The 20807-nt window shown below is 39.7% G+C and overlaps 1 protein-coding gene across 1 annotated transcript in view; it reads right to left on the reverse strand.

The window, feature by feature from the left end:
- Positions 1-20807, reverse strand: part of CPED1 (cadherin like and PC-esterase domain containing 1) — a 644735-nt gene that overhangs the window by 49387 nt on the left and 574541 nt on the right. The window contains exons 17-20 of the mRNA XM_077264976.1: positions 17266-17402; positions 12332-12552; positions 8128-8229; positions 6870-6957 (exon numbers count right to left, since the gene is read on the reverse strand). Coding sequence (XP_077121091.1) covers positions 6870-6957; positions 8128-8229; positions 12332-12552; positions 17266-17402 — 548 coding nt within the window. The remainder of the gene's footprint in view (positions 1-6869; positions 6958-8127; positions 8230-12331; positions 12553-17265; positions 17403-20807) is intronic.

The following is a 20807-nucleotide window of genomic DNA, read 5'->3' on the forward strand; positions in this document are numbered from 1 at the left end:
TATATAAAGCTGGTGGCCCTGCTCTGATGCAAACGGAGACCAAACTATTCCAGTATATGTGAAAAGATGAACAAGTTCCGCAACAGATGAAAGATGCCAGTATAATTCACATATACAAGAGGAAAGGTAATCGCCAATCTTGTGACAACCATCGAGGCATCTCCCTTCTGTCCACTGCAGGAAAGATATTGGCTTGTCTCTTGCTCAACCGCCTTTTACATCACCTTGAGCAAGGCCTATTACCCGAAAGCCAGTGTGGTTTCCGTGCTAAACGTGGAACAGTAGATATGGTCTTTTCAGCATGTGAGCTTCAGGAAAAGTGCCAGGAGCAACACAGTGACCTTTATGTAACTTTTGTTGTTTTGACCAAGGCTTTCGACACAGTCAGTAGAGACGGCCTGTGGAAGACCATGGCAAAATTTGGCTAGTTCATCTCAATCATTCAAAGTAAGACAGGGTTTTGGTGTGCACTCAGCCCAAAATGAGGCGAGGTGCTGGTGTAATGGACCAATGGCCCTGAATAATAGCAAAATATCAAAATTCACAGCACTCTCTATAGATTAGTTATGCAAAGTTTGGTGTCAATTTATTATATACTAACTGGGAGCGTAACAGAATATTACAGAATGTGCGATCTTTATACAATGTTTCGGCTCAACCAGAGCCTTTATCACGTAATCGCTGTGAAAAGAAAAGGAAATACGCAAAATACAATGAATAAAATAAATAAAATAAAGAAATACATATCCAAAATGTCAAAAACAGTGGATCATCCTTGTCTCGAACAAGGAAAAAAAGGTCTGTCTACCAACGGCAATATATATAAACATCAGTGGAAGTGATGAATCAGGGATCAAGAGTCGGGATAGGGCACAAAAGATCCTGAATATCCTGTGGGTAGGGATAGTATTGTGAGTATATAGTGCAATAAAATACAAAGTTTGCAGGGGAAAAAAGGTATGTACAGTGAAGTATGTATATAACATCACACAATGAAAACATCACACATTAAAAACAACATGACGATCAAAGCAATCCCCATATAAATCAAGGACAGTCACATAGTAATTACCTTATTCCAGTTAAAAGGTAGTGTGCAGAGAGGGAAAAATCCCAGTGGGGAAATACAGGCTCTGCAGGAAATGGTGAGAATGGATTAGCTTATGTGGAGTAAAGGAAGTGTGCCCATAGAAAAAGATAAGGTACCTATTGCAATTTTTATCTGTTTGCCTGTGGAAACTTCCGTCCAGTAATGTGGACCTGTTAGGTTAAATAGTACGTTTGTCACTAGTTCCATGTTATAAATAAATAAGTACCGGAGGTCTGAGGTGTTCCCTGGTAATTACCTGTGGTATCTGCATGTACAGTGGCGCTCCCGCGCCTTGCTCCAGTACAGCGTGTGCAGAGTCTGTTGTGAGTCCGGTGTGAGTGGGTTTAATGGCCGCCACACCGGAAATGGATGTTGCGGACCGGAAGTGACATATCGCTACTGTGTGGAGCTTCAGTGCGCATGCGCAGCCTATGTTGTAGCAACCGGTAACCATATGCAGCATATATCTAAGGTTAAAACTGTGTACTGTTATGCATAAAGCTAGAATGGGGATTATAAACGGCCTGGGAACTAGGTAGTAGCCCCAATGTTATACTAGAATCTATGGTGTGTCTAGACAATAAAATAAATAACCAGGAAGGAGGGGCAAAAAAATGGGAATGATATATGGCTAGGGGGCTCAGGGTAACTCACCTAATGTCATAATGACTACCTGGTCTAGTGAAAACGCGTATTAGCGGGTCTGCAAAGTAATAGAGGAAAAGATGAATAATAAACGGATCCACAATGCTCATAATAACCAATCAATCTCAATCTCCCTGTTAAGTCCCTTCAGAGTCAGGGTGTCTAATTTGTATATCCAGTGGGTCTCACGTGACCTGAGGAGTTTGATATGATCGTCCCCCTCTTCTGGGGCGGGGGACATGTTAGATTACTTGAAACTTAAGCTGGGCCACAGTGTGTCTGGATTTTGTGAAGTGGTCCGGTAGAAGAAACCAATTTTTCCCGCACCTAATGGTGGACTTATGGCTGGCAATACGGTCCTTGATGTGCTGCGTGGTTTCTCCCACGTAAAGGAGTCCACATGGGCATTTAATTAAATATACAACAAAGTTAGAATCACATGTGTGGAATCCATATATGGGATAGGACTTGCCAGTTCTGGGGTGGGTTATGCTGTCGGATTTAATAACGTTAGAGCAGGCTGCACAGTTTAGGCGAGGGAAGGTGCCATTACGTCGGGTACTCAGAAATTTCTGTGTAGTGGTGGGCCGTGCACTGCCAATGTCAGCTCTTACAAGTTTATCTCTGATGTTAGGGGGTCTCTTACTGCACATTAAAGCTGGTTCCTTAAAAGGAGGAATATTGGGGTATGCTTTTGCTAAGAGAGGCCAGTGTCTCCTGATAATAGAATGAATTTTAGGCATTAGTGGATGGAAGACGTGTACAAATGGAATCCTTTCTTGTGAATTACTCGGAGGCCGAGGAGATGAAGGTGAAAGGGTTCGTGCTTTCTCCTCAGTGAGAAGTTTTGAAGGATAACATCTTGCCTGAAATTTGTGTGTCATGGTATCTAATCTATCATTAAGTGTCCTGGGGTCAGAGACAATACGGACCACCCTATTGAACTGGGAACGTGGCAGGCTGTTTTTCATTGAGCGAGGATGGCAGCTGGTATAGTGTAGGAGACTTCCAATGATGTTTATACATATTGCCGTTGGTAGACAGACCTTTTTTTCCTTGTTCGAGACTAGGATGATCCACTGTTTTTGACATTTTGGATATGTATTTCTTTATTTTATTTATTTTATTGATTGTATTTTGCGTATTTCCTTTTCTTTTCACAGCGAGTACGTGATAAAGGCTCTGGTTGAGCCGAAACGTTGTATAAAGATCGCATATGCTGTAATATTCTGTTACGCTCACAGTTTGTATTTAATAAATTGACACCAAACTTTGCATAACTAATCTATATAGAGTGCTGTGAATTTTGATATTTTGCCATCTCAATCATTCGGCAGTTCCATGATGGCATGATGGTGAAGGTTCTGAACTATGAAGACAAATCTGAGGCTTTCCCAGTAACAAACGTGCATGAGACTGTTTTTTGCAAGCCTGCGACAGTTTTGGTCTCGAGATGAACATTAGAAAAACTGAAGTCATGTATCAACCTGTTCCAGGGAAACTATACAAGGAGCCACGTATCACGGTGAAGGAGCAAAACCTCAAAGCAGTCGATAACTTCACCTACTTAGGCAGCACACTTTCCCGTGAAGTAACCATAGACGCTGAGGTTAATAACAGAATTGCCAAAGCCAGTGCTGCCTTCGGGAGACTGCATAAGAACATCTGGGAATGAAGGGGACTCAGCCTTACTACCAGGCTGAAGGTCTACAGCTCGGTGGTCCTCACCACACTTCTCTATGCTAGCAAGACCTGGACAGTCTACAGCCGGCATGCTAAACAGCTTAACCATTTTCACATGAGTTGCCTCCGCAGACTTCTCCACATCAGATGGAAAGACAATGTCCCGGACATGGCAATTCTGGAACAAACTGGGCTCTAGAGCGTTTACACTCTCCTGCTGAAAGTCCAAGCCAGGTGGGCTGGACATGTGGTCAGAATGCCTGACAGCTGACTACCAAAACAACTGCTATATCGAGAACTGTGCCAAGGAAAGCGAGCAGTTGGGGGGCAGAAGAAGCGCTATAAAGACTGCCTTAAGGTGTCTCTCAAAAACCTGGAAGTCAACACCAGTGAATTGGAAGAGCTTGCCCTGGATCATCCAGGTTGGCGGGGCAAGATCACTTCAGGAGCACAAGCAGCTGAAGATAGAAAAATCTTTGATGCAAAAAGAAAGCGTGCTGTCCACAAGGCACAAGTAGAACCTGGTGTACTGACTACATCTGCTTCCTTATGTCAAGTATGTGGGCAAACCTTCAGGGCCTGGATTGGACTCATCAGCCACCTCCGGACCCATAACTACTAATTCTCTTCTAACCCCGAAGTCATGGTCATCTTCGACTATGAAGGACGAACATCATTACTCTTTTTACACTGTCGCCTGAAATCTTTCTCTTTAGTATTATCAGTGGTGATTTTGGGCTCCTCATTATTTACAATAAAGAGGTTTTGTAATTAGGTTGGTACATGATAACCCTAATATTGTATCTTCTACAGAAATCTTGAAAACACACTTGTGTCTTAGAAATATTTTTTGGAGCATGTGATGACATTCTTTTGTTGCCCTTTATTCCACAATAGGGTAAACATAAAAACTGCTACTGTTGAAATATTTGTATATGCCAACTCAAGTAGTTGGAGCTTTAGGGTACGTTCACACAGGGCATTTTTGCTGCTTTTTTATGCTAATTTTCAGCTGCTTTTTACAGTACCAGCAAAGCCTATGAGATTTCAAAAATCTCATGCACACACATTGAGTTTTTGTGTGATCAGTATTTTGTGCTTTGCAGCGTTTTTTTGACATAGGGCATGTCACTTCTTTCAGCGTTTTTTCAGCGTTTTTCCAGAGTTTTCCACCCATTCACTTGAATGGATGGTGAAAAAACACTGCAAATACGCAAGGTTGACTTTTCTTGCAGCGTATTTGCTGTAGAAAAGTCAAGGAGAGCCGGATGTGATGTCATACTCGGCTTTGCTACATCTAGATGACAGACTGCATGATGCGTCCATGCAGCCTGTCATCCAGCAGAGCGGACCCAATCCCCATTCACTTAAATGGGGGTCCGACATTACAGTGTTTGACACGCTGCATGACAGACCGGCAAACACCTCTTCTGATTGGGGGGGAAATCCTCCCCGCCGGTCAGAGAGCCGCGCTTCCCACGCTGTCAAGACAGCAGGAGCGCTCAGCTGTGATCGGAGGTATAAACTTCATCTCCGATCACTGGTGTCAGCTGATGGGACAACTGCTCCCATCATCTGACACCTACAGCTGCTAATAACAGTGAGAGCAGGAGAGGCTGATGGGAAGTTTTCATCTGCCGCTTCTGCGCTATAAATAAATAATTAAAAAAAAAAAACGGCATGGGTTCCCCCTAATTTTGATAACCAACCAGACAAAACTCACAGCTAGAGACTGCAACCCCCAGCTGTTAGCTTCAGAAAGACTAGTTATCAAGAATAGAGGGGTCCTAGCACTTTTTTTTTAAATTATTTAAATAAATAATTTAAAAAAATGGTGTGGGTTTCTCCCCCATTTTTGACAACCAGCCTTGCTAAAGCTCACAGCTGGAGGCTGGTATTCTCAGACTGGTAAGGGGCCATTGATATAAAGGTGCATCTGTAAGATGTGCCAATTCTGGCATTTAGCCTCTTTCTTCCCACTGCCCTGTAGCAGTGGCATATGGGGTAATAAGGGGTTAATGTCACCTTGCTATTGTAAGGTGACATTAAGTTGGCTTAGTAATGGAAAGGTGTCAATAAGACACCTATCCATTACTAATCCTATAGTAATTAAAGGGTTAAATAAACACACACATGCAGAAAAAAGTATTTTAATGAAATAAAACACCACACAGTTTTGCAATCTTTTTATTGTTCTGCCATTCCAAAGGGAAGTCATCGATCTTCTGTAATAAAAATAATATAAAAAAGCAAAAGTATCCTCCGTAGTCCGATATATATCGAGTGTCCCACACAGTATCTGGGGGAGATAAAGCTTACAACCGGGAGCGTTGCTAATGCGACAGCTCCCGGCTGTAAGCTCATGGGGAATTAATGAGACACAGCGGGCGCAGGCTCAGTAACTAGCGGTGACGTCACTGAGCCTGCGCTCCCTCACAGCCTGACCTGAGGTAACCTCTGGACCGTGGGAAAATGCCAGAGAAGAGGATACCTTAGGTAATGTATCTATTCTATCTATTGTATCAATCTATTCAATTTATCTATTCTATCTATTCATTCTATCTATTCTATCAATCTATCTATTCATTCTATATATTCTATCAATCTATCCATTCTATCTATCTACAGGAAGTTGGCTTTTTTCTCTGTGTGCATTCAACTTTATTGGCATGCACAAAGAAAAAAAAACATGAAAAAAGCACCAAAACACGGCAAAAAAAGCACCAAAAATGCACCTAAATCTGCATTTTTGGCGCAACTTCTTTCCTGCCAAGATGATCAGGTTTTGCTTCAGAAAAAAAATGCAGCAAAAATGCCCTGTGTGAACTTACCCTTATAGTGGTCCCCATATTACACATAACATGGGTAAGCAGTAAATTCACTTCTCTTAGACACTATTATTTACTTGTTTGCCCCTTTGCTTGCACTGGCACTTTGCCTTAGCATATATGGGAGAAGATTGAATTTATACATATGTGGTAAGTTGTGCATCTGCATAACTTATGTCTGAGGATAATGCTTGTTATGTGGTCGATTTTCCATCTACTTGATTCTCTTTAAAGATCCTACTTTTTAATGTATGTATATTTGGTTAATACTGTCTAGTAAAATTATATTTGAATTTTAATATCTATGGGTGGCTTGTGATCATCTTTAATGCTCATTTGGATTAATCCACTCTACAAAATTATTTTCATATTGATGGGGGATTTATAACATTATGTCCCTAGCTGAAAAAAATATACAGCATGCTATATGAATATCTGTGTAGCCAACTCAAGTAGTTGCATGTTACCACAGTCTAAGATCCAGTTGAATGATATCAGAATTTTGCATTTTTTTATGATCCATGATAAGTGTATAGCCTATACACTTAAATGAAACCTTTCTTATACACTTGTGCAAAAGCAGAAAAAGATATTAAGTGTCAGGTATAGTATTTTACACTTACAGGTGATAGTGACCGGATTCCATGTACAGGAAGATGGAAGCCCATCCCTATAGACTTAATAATTACCAATATATCCAATAGATTTTCCCTGGGGAAACATAATAAAATAAAGTCACCATTAGATGAATAGACAGATGTGACTTATGTGACTTAAAAGTGATCAGCAGCACACTCAATTCTTCCCAATATTTTGATCACAATAGGATATAGAAATCATAATGTGAAAACCTCCAATTGGACCATTGTCATAAAACACAAAAAAGTTGACAGCAATAGATGTGAAAAACAATGATGATGTTTTGAACTCCCAGGTATCTTTGTCAAGAAACTGAAAGGGAACCTGTTATTAGATTCATGTGCACTATAGTCAGAGACTAGAGTAGTTCAGTGCCGCTATGTATACATGTGGGAAAGATCTATTAATCTTCCAGAGCAACGCTGGGAAAAGCCAACTGGTGGTGAAGCTGGACTGTCTGGTCTCGGGTATGGTCCCTATTTGGATCTTTTCTCTGAAATTTCATAGCATTTCAGTGAAAAATATACCTGGCTGCAATCATATTTTACAAAGACTCAGACGTGTGATGATAATGGTCAAAATATTGTCATATCCCAAATACCACCATGTCCATAAAGTCTTACCAATAGAAAACTATCTATTTATTAGAGTAAGAATTTCACATCTTAAGGAAAAAGCATAGAAGCAAATTTCTAGCAAATACAGAACATAATAGTAATATGGCAACTATTAAACCCACACATGATTGCCACACATGTATTTCTTTCTTGATTTTTCCTGATTACGGTTTTTCTTTCCATAGTTTTACTATGTGACACATTCAAGCCTCTGCCGCCTGATTTATATTTCGTAGATTGCTTATTAACATTGCTAATCTCTTCAATCACATATGTATTTTTTACAAGTAAATTAGCTTAAATAATTAGCTTTAAATCATTTTTCTAAATCTTAATCATTTTTCTCACATAGCAGTATGCCCTGGCAGCGCTGTCTCCAATGCTGTAGAACGTAATGTGTACAGCGCTGTAGACTGAGACCTAGAAGAGTGCCCAGACCTCCATCAATCCAAACTGCTATAGAGGGCAAAATCGCTTATGCAAGTTATTTAGAAAAACAATTATAGTGCAAGCCCTGCAATATTACATTTTTTTTTCTGTATTTCTGGAGGTACAAGTTAAATTCCACTATAAACTCAGATTTGGCAAGAGCATAAACCCATCTTGTTCTTTAACTAGTTGTTACCTCTTCAACACTCTTTGAATAATCCGTAGGTGATCCGGGTTGAGCCATTGTACTCCACCTACAACAAGAATGGTCTGATTCGTATTCTCAAGAGGATGAGATCTAAGAGAAAAATAAAAGCCAGTTCCTTTTTAGCACAGTATATTTGCCATTCCAGTTTACAATTGATGTACGTCCTGCAAGTGGAAACATCCACTGAATGTTGTGAAAAGCAATAAACATTTGAATGAAAAAATAAAAGAAAGTTCATTTATGCTGTAGGTAAACTGCAATCAATATATAACTTTATAACTTAATATGCATTATGTACCAATAACTATATTTTGACACCAATATAAATTTTGACATTGTAAGGTTAAGCTCCCACAATGAATATTTGGTGCAGTAGGGATTCACTCCCTCTGATAGGCATTAGGTACCGTTCACACAGGCAATGCAGTTTTGGTCAAAGCACGTGGAGTTTTTATTTGCTTTCCACAGGTGGCACAGCAACAAAACAAACTCATAGACATAAATCACTAGCCTTGTCCATGCCCTAACTAAACAGAACAGACCCCAGCTACTCATATATGGCTGAGCTTGCCCCAGCTCGGTCAAACAAAACAACTATTTTCCATACAACCATTGATACTTGTGGTTCTCTGTCCTGTGCAGGCTCTTTTCAGAGAGGGATTGTCCTATTTCTCTCTTCAGCTCCAAGACACATCCAGTCTGATCAGCTTCCTGGAGCTTCCCGGGTAGGAGTCTCTCAGTATGAAACATCGATAATTGGCAATCTTTTGCCTACTTTTCCTTGCAGTAGTGCCCCAAACCTGTCAGATAGCAAGGACATCTCTTTTCAGGTCAACCCACAGATTTTCACTCGGATTTGGGACTGAGACCTAGCTGGGCCATTCCATAGCTTTAATCTTCTTCTGGCTAAGTAATTCTTTTGATAATTTGGAGATATGCTTAGGGTTGATGTCATGCTAAAAGGTGAAATTCCTTGTCAACTTCATCTTTAGTTTTTTTGCATTTTAATAGAGGCCTGAAGGTTTTGTTGCAAAATTTACTGATATTTGGAACTGTTCATAATCCCCTCCACCTTAACTTAAGCCCCAGTTCCAGCTGCTGAAAAACACCTCCAAAACATAATGCTGCCTCAATAATTCTTCACTGTTGATATGGTGCTCTTTTGGTGATGCGTGGTGTTGACTTTGTGCAAAATATACCTTTTCAAATTATGGCCAAAAAGTGCAAGCTTGATCTCATCAGACCATAACACATTTTGCCACATGCTTTCAGAAGACTTGATGTAGGCCTTTCCAAAACATAACTGGGCTTGGATGTTTTTCTTTGTAAACAAAGGCTTCTGCTGTGACACCCTACCCCACAGGCCAGACATATGAAATATTCTGGCTACTGTAGTCTCATTCAGTATTCAACAGGTACTTGCCAGATATTCCTGTAGCTCCTTTAATTATGTTGTAGGCTTCTTAGCAGCTTCTTGGGTCTATTTTCTTCTTGTCTTTTCATCAATTTTTAGAGGGACGTCCAGTTCAAGGTAATGTCCCTGTTGTGACAAATTTAAAAAACTTCTTGATAACCCTCTTGATGAGGGTATCAATACAAGTGAGACATAGAGAAGAGAATGGCAGGTAATTTAAGTCCCCACATGTATCTCTACCGCATCGTAGTGTCACCAGGGGTCACTTCTTGATGCTCGCCTTCACAGTGTTCTATGGTATATCTAATGCCATTGAATTTTTTTTGGTACCCTTCTCCTGACTGATAACTTTCAATAATGAAATCCCTTTCCCTCTTTGTAGGCTGTGTATGGACCATGGCTTTTGCTGTAAAATTCCACTAAGAAAATGTTAGGAAAATCCTATTAGAACAGGTAAACTTTACACGGCATTAATCAGATTCACTTTAAATGAAGGCAGCTGTGCACTGATTACTGTCTAACATGAGTTTAAGTGTGATTGGCTAATTCTGAACACAAATAGAAAAAAAGACCAGCTCATCCAAGCTAGTGTGAACAGGCGACCAACCAAAAAAACCATATAAGTTTAAAGGGCCACTGTCACCCCCCCCCCCAGCCGTTATAAACTAAAAGAGCCACCTTGTGCAGCAGTAATGCTGCAGTCTAACAAGGTGGCTCTTTTAGTTTTTGATTCATTTATTACCTCAAAAAAGCGTTTTAGAAATAGGCCACACATACCAGATATTGTACCAGGAGGCGGTCCGAATCATCCTCTATGAATCCCCCAACTGCCGTCACTCTTCTCTTCAGGGGCGATGGTACCCGCCCCCTGAGCGCTGTTATCTTCTGAAATCCGGTGCCTGCGCTGTGCATGCCTGCCTGGGGCCTGCGCAGTGTTCATTGTCAGTGCGGCCACACTGTTGCTGAATCCCCCGCCCCGCACTGTTATTCATTATGCACAGTGCGGGGCTGGGGTTCCTGGGAAGGCGGGGGAGCTGGGGAGCGTCGGAGCTGGGGAGCGTCTAAACAACGCAGTGGCTCTTTTAGTTTATAACGGCTGGGGGGGGTGTGACAGTGGCCCTTTAAAAGCGATAAAGGTTGCCCCATAATTTACCAAGCATGATTACTCTAGAACAGTGTTCCCCAACTCAAGTCCTCAAGAGCCACCAACAGGTCATGTTTTCAGGGTTCCCTTAGTATTGCCCAGGTGATAATTGCATCACCAGGACAAGCAGGAATTCCATCACCTGACAATACTAAGAAAATCCTGAAATAATGACCTGTTGGTGGCTCTTGAGGACCGGAGTTGGGAAACATTGCTCTAGAACGTTGAAGATGCATTACTGCCATAGAAAATGGGGGAAAAGGAAAAAAACGATATATAATGTATTGTGAGGCAGTGACCCCTGTTACAGCTAGGGGGCGCTGTATGTGCTCTCCAGAATGTGCATGGAAGCATAGTGAGGCCATGAGAGCGTACTACAGACACAGGTGTGGCTGTAATTAGAATAATGAAGCAGTGACTGATTAAAAGCCCTGTAGTAGAGGGGGAGGTGTGTCAGTGTTGGTTTGGAAACAGACAGAGAAGTTGTCTGCAGAGCTCTTTGTGTGTGGAGCAACACAAGGGCAAAAGGAACTGACACCCTGCGTCCTGGGCTGTCTTGTGTTGCCAGGCTGCAATCCGGAGGATAGCGTGATGTGCACAGCGTGAGTAGAGACTTGGTATCGGCGGGCGGTCGCCCCAGGGAAACTGGACAAAGGGAAATCTGGCCTGTGTAGGGACTGCAAAGGTAAAGCCGGTTACTGTGTATTTCTGATGGACTGTGTGAAGAAGCCGTGTACTGTACATTTTCCTTTGGCTTGGATGAAGAAGCCGTTTACTATGTATTGCTAAATGACTGTGTGAAGTAACACAATAAAGAAACATTTTGTTTGAACTTGCTTGGGTCATTGCCGTTTCACTGCGTATGGTCCTACCGCTGCATCACAGTATATATGAAATATTCGTCTGCAAAAATTGCTATGAAAAATACTGTAGAAAAGAAGGTACTTAGCGCATAAATTGGCCAATATATGTGTGTCCAACTGCCATGTCAAGGCATCATTCTTGGTAAATTATTGCGCAACCTTTATTTTCAACTTAATTCTGAACACAATCACATCCCCAATTATAAGAGGGTGTTCACACTTATGCAACCAAATTTAGTTTTGATATTTTCATTTACCTCATCAAAATTAGATTTTTTTTCAATGGATTTGTACAGATTATGGATGAAATTATAGATGTTAAAAGTTCTAAAATGATGCTTCATGGTATAATATTTTACATGACAAAAACTTGGCATTTTAACAGGTGTTTTTAGACTTTCTATATGCATTGTAGGTGCAGAAATGCTGCAGAGAATCTACAACATCAAAAATGCACCAAATACTTGAAGTAGGAATGTGGCCTAATAGTTCCTGAACATGTATTTCATGATATAACATCATAAGTTGAACTTTGTGCAGTGTGCCTGATGGATCAGTGTTTAGCACTGTTGCAATGAGATTTGTATGATCTCCCCATGTCTTGAAGGTTTCCTGTTAGTGCTTTTGTTCCCTTACACTAGAACACATCAATAGATAAAATGTTTGTGGAGGAATTTTAGTAATTACTAATCTTTGTACAGCACTGCAAAATATGTTGATGCTAAGCACCACAAATAAGTAATACCCTTTATGAAATGAGATTACCTCTACCTTTTAATGAGTTTGACAAGTGCTTCTTCAAAAGTTGGTCGTTTTCTGAGGTCAATCCAAAACTGTGGATAGTAGGAGTAACTAATAGTTGTTCTTCCACTGTTTATGTTGTTATAGCGTTTCATGTCATGAATCTTCTGCCATTCTTCTAGACTTCCATTTACTTTCTCCATGAGATAATACATCATTCCTCTGTTTGTGGAATCTCCAATGAAAATAATCTTGAAATAAGAAAAAGACACCATACTGCATAATTGACCAACATTTGCCTTGTAGACTCATTAGGCCATATTTACAGGAGAGCTTTCTGTGACAGTGTTTTCCAATAATCGTATTCTATTAAACCGTCAACACGTAATACAATGAAACAATGATACATAAAATGATCAACACGGAGCTCAAGTGAATCCTGTTTCTAGGTTTCATCTTTAATATATTTCAACCATTTTATTAGAGGCCACCTGTGGTAAATTCTTTCGATTGGACAGAATTTGAAGAGGCACTCGTGTTAGAGTGAAAAGCCAAGAGGTTGAAGGAAATCCAAAACAAGATTGTGCAAGGGAAATAGTAGAAATACAGGAATGCAAATAAAGGTTAAATACAATAAAGAATCTCTTTATGCCCTAAGCTAAATGAATAAGTGATAAATTTAGTTAAAATATAATAAGGAATTATACTCTAGATAGATGCATAGAATCCTGCAAAAAAAAATTCCTTTGCCTATCTGTACATAGATGTGAACTGGGTCTTTCCAAATCTGTAAGAACATAGAGATGATTCACTAAATGAGGATTATGTTGGGGGGAATAACCTGTCAGACCTCAATCCATGGTGCTTTCAGTGACTCCAGTGCTCTGACCGGCTGCACTGATTTAAGACATTCCAAAAAAGACTGCTGCTTTCAGGAAAAAAAACAGTAGTCCATTATTCTATCCTATGCGTTTCAAAGGTAGCATCCTCTTCCTCAGGGATTACGGTCAGCCAGGGGTCCATAGTCTTTTATAGGTGAGAGTAAACTGTCCTATGGTTACTCCTAAACAGGACACGTGATTGTTCAATTATGGCTAAACAAAAAACTGCTCAATCTCACTATTCAGACCAGTAAAGGTAGGTTCCCACAGTCTGTAAACGCTGCGGGTTGGATGCTGCATACATCCGCATCGTCTATCCCGCAGATGTTACAGCACAGTGGATGGGATTTAAAGGAATCTCATGTACACTATAGGTGCACCAACGCCCACAGCTTACCTGCGAAGATGGACATGTGGTGCATCTTTCCAGACCGCAGCATGTCAATTTATCTTGCGGAGACTCAGTCTCAGTACATTACGTGTTAGTTTAGAGTATCCAACACTATGACACATCCCACATTTTTTTGCATGGGAAGAAACCTCACTTAGAGGCGTGGGTTAAGTTGCTTTTTATGTACAAATTTTTACTGTAGTAGGAGCTATGTGATTTGTTAGACTTTTTTGCTTTCCAAATACAAAACTTCGATTTTTTGGAATTGAATCCCCTATCAACTTGTCCTGCTGCAAAAAGCCCCAATGTTTTTTATCTTGTTTTTTTTTTAGAAACCGTCAGACTTTTATGAACTGAGCGATGATTGGAATGTGGATGTCAATATGATCCTTATTAGATTCTTCTAGATTTTTACTTTTATTACTTAGTAAGGACTCCCTGGACATTTTTTCTACAGTATTTTTTTAGTCCTTGCTAATTTTTTTGGTCATAACCTTATAGCAAGAATTTTTTTCCCATATTAGATTCTCCTAGGTGTGTGCAGTTTCTCCTGACACACATAAATTGGCCTCTTGGAATATTATTAAGCCAGATAGGAAAGTGACAGCTTTGTATTGAAATGCAGCTATAGCTATCTGCGGGTTTTTTAAAGGATTGGGTGGCTACATGGTCCTTATCACTAAATATCGTGATATCCAAAAAATTAACTGCTGTAATACTGAAACTTGAAGTGAATTAAAGAATAAAATCATTTTTATTGATATTATTTTAAAATCTCCAAAGGGATCCTTCCCCTTCAGCCGAAATAAAAAATATATCATCTATAAAACGCTTCCAGAGGACTACATTTGCACCAAGATCACTAGAGAGGGTATCTCTATGTTCTAACAGATTAGGAACGTAACTGTAGAAGAAAGCAGCGCACATAGGGTCTTATCCGATGGACAAAATAAGCGATCTATTCAAATTGCACTAACTTGATACATCTAATGTAATGACATATAGATCTCTTTAAGAATATCAGCTGCAGCAGATCCATAGGCAACCGTAACAAATGTGAAGAGGTGGAAGGTTTGTGGATGTAATCCGCGCTGTGGTTGTGTTCCTGAGGAAGAAGTCACTTGAACTTCGAAACGCGTTGAAATAAAAAACATTTTCCTTCATTTGGATATCTTTGGTCCTGCATTTTAATGGGCAACGCGGATTACATCCACAAACCTTCTACCTCCTAACAGATTTGGAAAGACCCAATTCACATATATGCACAGGTAGGGATAGGATTTTTTTTTACAGGATTCTAAGCATTTATTAGATTTATCAGAGGATTATTATTTATTATATTTAACTATATTTATTCATTTAGTCACAGTACTTTGATTAAGCATTCTAGTGGCTAGGTGACTAATCAGGATGGTGGGAAAGAAGAATGTAGGAGAAAGGTCCATAATGAACACCTTTTCCAGACCGTCCTGGAATTCAAACTGGGGCAAAATTTCATCCTTCCAACAGAACAATTACCTTATTCACAAAATGCAAGATTTTTTTGTGTCAAGCTTGTGAATGTTCTTGAGTAAATGAGTCAAGGTCTAAACTTGAAGCCAGTTGAATGTTGAGGGAGTTGAGGGTATTAATACTATATAATGTGAAATTTTATTTTTTTATTTTTAAGAAATGTGTTCAAATATCTACAAACCTGATTTCACCTTGTTATTATGGGTTTTTGTGTCTAAGAAAGTTACTACTAATTCCATAATAAGGTATTACCAAGGAGTAAAATTGAAGATAAATCAGTTGTCTGAAATGAAGAACTACTTTGTAGTTGCAGGGCTTCATATTTCCTTGGGCCCATGATGTCCAAATTAAAGGAAAAAATAATGGACGTGTGCGGAAGTAGAACTAATGAAGCGGACTGTTCCTTGAGAAGCATTGTTATTTACTAATACATGTTATCTGATCTGCCCACCGCTCTGTCTGGATGAATGCACATTAGGTTTTAAGTTTCACGGATTCATTTTTCCATCTTGATTTTGAGTTTCTTTGATAAACATAAGCACATGTGGTTCATTAACCAACATCTACAAAGTGGAATCTATTTGCATAATAAAACTAGGCTTGTGTTCCAAGCCCACTCCTAGCACCATAAAACAGTTAAACATGCAATGCTATCATAATACATAAATGCAACCAACTAAAGTATTTAACCTTGTTTTTCAGACAGAGCAAGTTTAAATTAAACTTAAATATAAAATACTAAATCTGACTGAATATGAATGTGGATTTGGATTTCACCAATGATAAAGTGTCTTAATTCTAGGGGTTATCCAGCAAAAATAAGTTATCCACAGGATAGGTGATGATAACTTGCTGACCTGTGGGTGTCTCACCATCGGGACCCACACCACTTGGCAGAACAGGAATTTTTATCCCTGATGTGGCATTTTTATGTCCATTACAGAATGAAGCGATAGGTCGAATACAAGGCCTTGCTCCATTCATTCCCTATGGGCTTCCAGAAAAAGCTGACTGCAGCTCTCAACAATCCTATGTGGAATAAACAGATCAGGGTTTCAGTATGTGCACTTTCACTTTATTTCAACAGGCCCATTCTGCCAATCAGATCAGGATTAGTGATAAGCGAGTGTGCTCGTTACTCGAGTTTCTCCAAGCATGCTCGGGTGGTTTCCGAGTATTTCAGCATGCTCGGAGATTTTCTTTATGTCGACGCAGCTGCATGATTTGTGCCTGCTAGACAGCTTGAATACACGTGGGGATTCCCTAACAAACAGGCAACCCCCACATGTATTCAAGCTATCAAGCAGTCGCAAATCATGCAGACGTGTCGACAAACTAAATCTGCAAATTTCAGGAAACTCAATTCAAAGTCAATACACCCCCTTATGATCAGTTGGGGTCCAACCGCTGCATCCTGACTAGTGATGAGCAAGTGTGCTCATTACTCGAGTTTCTCCAAGAATTTTAGGGGTGTATTGACTTTGAATTGAGTTTCCTGCAATTTGCAGGTTGTCAGCGAATTCGAACAATATGCCCTCCAACACAAGTGCTGACTGAAAAAATAAAAAAAAGACTTGTTTTCACTAGACAACCCCTTTAACTCAAAGTAAATATCATGAAATCTTTAATTTTGACTTGTTTCATTGACATATCAATAAGCTGGATGTTTTATTTTACATAAGTAGACCGTTTTATAGGTTGACCTTTTCAAGGCAAACACAATAAGTGAGCATGGCAGAGCAAATTTACCAGGAAAATTAACTTAGGCACAAATGAAATTCTGTTACTGGAAGCTGAACTTTTAAACTATGAAGCTGTAACAATTCAGTGGCTTTTAACAGACAAATGCAACTGATGTCACAATTTCCACATAAGTCTTTTACGACTGGTAAAGTCCTGAAGACAGACACACAATTCTGCTGTGACGCTCTATACTTGATTTATCCTTCTTTTCCATGTCCTAGTAAATAAAGGTAATTGTCAGCAAATAAGAAACTTGCTGATATAGACTGTCTTTTTAATTTGCAATCTTTACTCATTGGCTGTCTCACATTGTATAAATCTAGAAACAAAGGCTTCCTTCACTTAATCCTCATCCGATTGGTAGAATTATAATTGAACATTAACAGTGTATAATATAAAATATTGCAATAATTACACATAACGCTTAAACAAAATACCTTTCTATCCATCAAACAATGCTGTAACACATTATTCTGTAATACCGGATAGTGACATTTATATGGCTGCCATGATATTGCCCTCCAGTCACATGTGCGGTTGTCCGAGCAGCTCAAACAAGGCACCAACCAATGACCTGCGCAAAGTAAAAAAAATATTCAAATATTTCAAATTGTAAGGTTTTATTTTTCCATATACTTGGCTCCCCCAAGAATAATACACAGCAAAAACCACATCAAATAATGCACAGTTTAACAGGATCTTCAGACACACAGTGGGCAGGAGTTTTCAATGAATAACATCAACTTTGCTTGCATAGTTAAATGAAGCAGATTTTTTTTTTCACATAAAAATGGAGTGGAAAAAAAACTCAGCATTTACGCTGCATGCAAATGTAGCCTAAGGATTTTTTTTTTTACTGACAGAGCTGCACATGGGCTATTTTTTAAATCTCTTTTTATTCAAAGTTTTAATTTAACATGCAAACAAAATGCAATAATAAATACAATTTAGTACATCAGCTCATATTTAGGACATAGAGGTGTATGATAACCTGAATATGATTTGGTAAATCAACTGAATTTATAACAGCATAAACCTTAGCAGGGTTCAGCAAAATAAGCAGAGCCTCTCTGGCATAATGGTAAAACAAAACAAAGATAAATTCCATCAGAGTCCTTTCCTTGCAGGCTTCACCGCAGGTAACACACACAGGGTCCTTAGCTCTTCCAGGAGCCATGTGGGAGTTCCACCTCTCCCAAGACACCACCCAGACTGACTCTCATGCCCAGGTATTTAACAAAACCATATGATGATCAGATGACTGTGACATCATCGCAGGTCCTGTTAATCCATGTGCCAGTGTCGGCTCTGCAAGAGGAGATATGGTGAGCACCCTACCAATCTATGGGTGCAGAAATAAAACCAGCCCAAGTATAACTTTAAGTGAACCCTCTTAGCCGTTATTGGGCTGGAGAAAAAATATCCTGGTATTACATCAATGATGCCAATATGCGCAGTGCCAAATATCACCCTTCATATAGTGAGCCAGTGTCACAACAGGTACATACATTCCATCAAACAGAAAGTTAAAATCCCTAAAGTACCTTCCAGATCTTCTCGACGATACCATCCTGTGTGCCAAAGCGGCCTGACCATGTTTATTATTTCACCAGCATCATAATGAAAAGTAATAACATTTTTCCATAGTGGAAAAAACATTTTTGTCATTATTTGTTTGTGTCTGTCTGTTTCTATGAGTTCTATACGCAATATGTGTTTCATTTAGAATGCCGATATTTCAATTGCCGGTATGACCTTTTCTAAGCCATTCATTAAACAATCCTCGAAATGCCACTCAAAAACACATGTATATTTTTAGGCATCCTTTCAGTATTCCCTGTACCCTGTCGATAAGGAGGTCTCAGTTGATGGAAAAGCAGGACTTCTGCATCAAATGGCATGTGAACTCCCCAGCAGGCTTTTTTTATGAGATATGACAATGCTCCAATATTCAGCAGAGACAGCACATCCCCATACCCCATGCCATAAATTTGTAAACTGAGAATTACATTTAGGGCATGCTATTATCCTACCAAAAAAATGGGTGGTGTTGGAATATTAAAGCCATATAGTGCTGTAAGCATTAGTTTAAAATAGGTTTCATTGTCATTTTTCATTTAGTATATTTTTCCCGCACACTCCCATCCTTGCAAAATCACCTCTGATATGCTCATGTCACCTGTCCATTGTTCCAAGGTTCTAAAGAGTCTATTGGGATCTAGATTCAGAAATGTATGCCTTATGTTATTGCAGAATGAAGATATATTTGCTTTGGGTGTATTTAGGCCTGTTATATATTCAAGAGTATGTTGTATGTCTTCTTTATCTAGAGAGTGAAGCCTAGAAGCACAAAAAGAGTGAACATGTAAGACATGTAGAAAATGTTTATCTATGTTAAATATTTCCATAATGTCTTGTGGTTTGAGCCATCTTTTCTCTTTTTGTATGGTGTGAGAGAGTCACTGGCACAGTGTATGAAGGGAGATATGTGTCACTGCGCTTACTGCACTCAGTGATGTAGAACCAGATTGGATTTGCCTCCAGCACACTAAGTGATGAGAGGGTTAATTTTAAAGTTACAATGGGCTGGTTTTATGTGAGCATCCATAGGGAGGGAGCTCACCGTATCCGTATCCCCTCTTGCAGATCCGACACCGGCATGTGTACCAGCAGGACCTGCGGTGATGTCCCAATCTTGTGATCAGCACAAGGTCCTGGTTAAATGCCTGAACATAAGAGACAGTCCCGGTGGTGTATTGGGAGAGGAAGCAATCCCATGTGGCTACAGGAAGAGCACTATATCCCTGCACTATTTGCCACGTCCTTCAGTACATTACGGGGTAATAGCGCCTTTGGCGGTACCGCAGCATCCTCCATATCCAGACTCACTGTATTTGGGGATCCCCTCGTCCGTTTCACACCAAAACAAAGGGCATCAGCCCACGCAATAACCTGCCACATATTGGACAATCTGCATCCTGTACTCTTCTTAATACTGCTCTCCTGTCCTAAGGACCCCCCCAAATGGCTGGGCTTCACTGCTTTCTTAACGTTTCAGGCCTGCTGTGGCATCCTATGCCTATAACCCATGTGGACGGTTCGGGTGCCCGGGCCCTTTTTCCCCAACTTCAACATCTCTCCTTCTTTACTCCACGGCATCCCCTCCTATCCCTAACTATTTCCTATACTAAGCTACATACTAACTGTAATTACGTTTACTCTGATGCCCCCATCTAATGGCCAATATTATAACTGCACTTACCCTATACATAACAGCACAAAGAAACATCTTATCAAATATACATTTAGCATGGAATGGTAATACACATAATAGTGTAGCAGTAAAGTTATATAGAAAAAGTTATACATATACTTACAACATACAGCACTGGGATGAATGAGAAAGGATAGGTGTAGAGTAATTTAGTATACCCCTTACAAAAGTGTTCCTGTGTCTACCTGGAGAAGCAGCTATTGACCCCTCACAATTGATAATGTCTTCTGCTTTTCTCAGGTCATTGGTAGTTGTTCGAAGAATATAAATAGGATCTGTCCTGTGGGGAAATTCTGGGTCATTCAAAATTGGAATATGTTTAGATATTTGAAATGGTAGATTAAATGCCTTTCTAACTATTTTACAGCATGCTATTGTGTCCGATAATAACAGAGAGGGGTTGACCTTTTGGAGAAGTTTAACTTGTTTTGTATGGAGGAGGGCCAACACAGTGCCTTGAGAAAGTATTTGGCCCCCTGGAACTTTTCAACCTTTTCCCACATATCATGCTTCAAACATAAAGATACCAAATGTAAATTTTTGGTGAAGAATTAACAACAAGTGGAACACAATTGTGAAGCTGAATGAAATTTATTGGTTATTTGAAATTTTTGTGGAAATTCAAAAACTGAAAAGTGGGGCATGCAATATTATTCGTCCCCTTTAACTTAATACTTTGTTGCGCCACCTTTTTGCTGCGATTAC

The sequence above is a fragment of the Ranitomeya variabilis genome, chromosome 5, assembly GCF_051348905.1.
Source record: "Ranitomeya variabilis isolate aRanVar5 chromosome 5, aRanVar5.hap1, whole genome shotgun sequence".
Classification (NCBI taxonomy): domain Eukaryota; kingdom Metazoa; phylum Chordata; class Amphibia; order Anura; family Dendrobatidae; genus Ranitomeya; species Ranitomeya variabilis.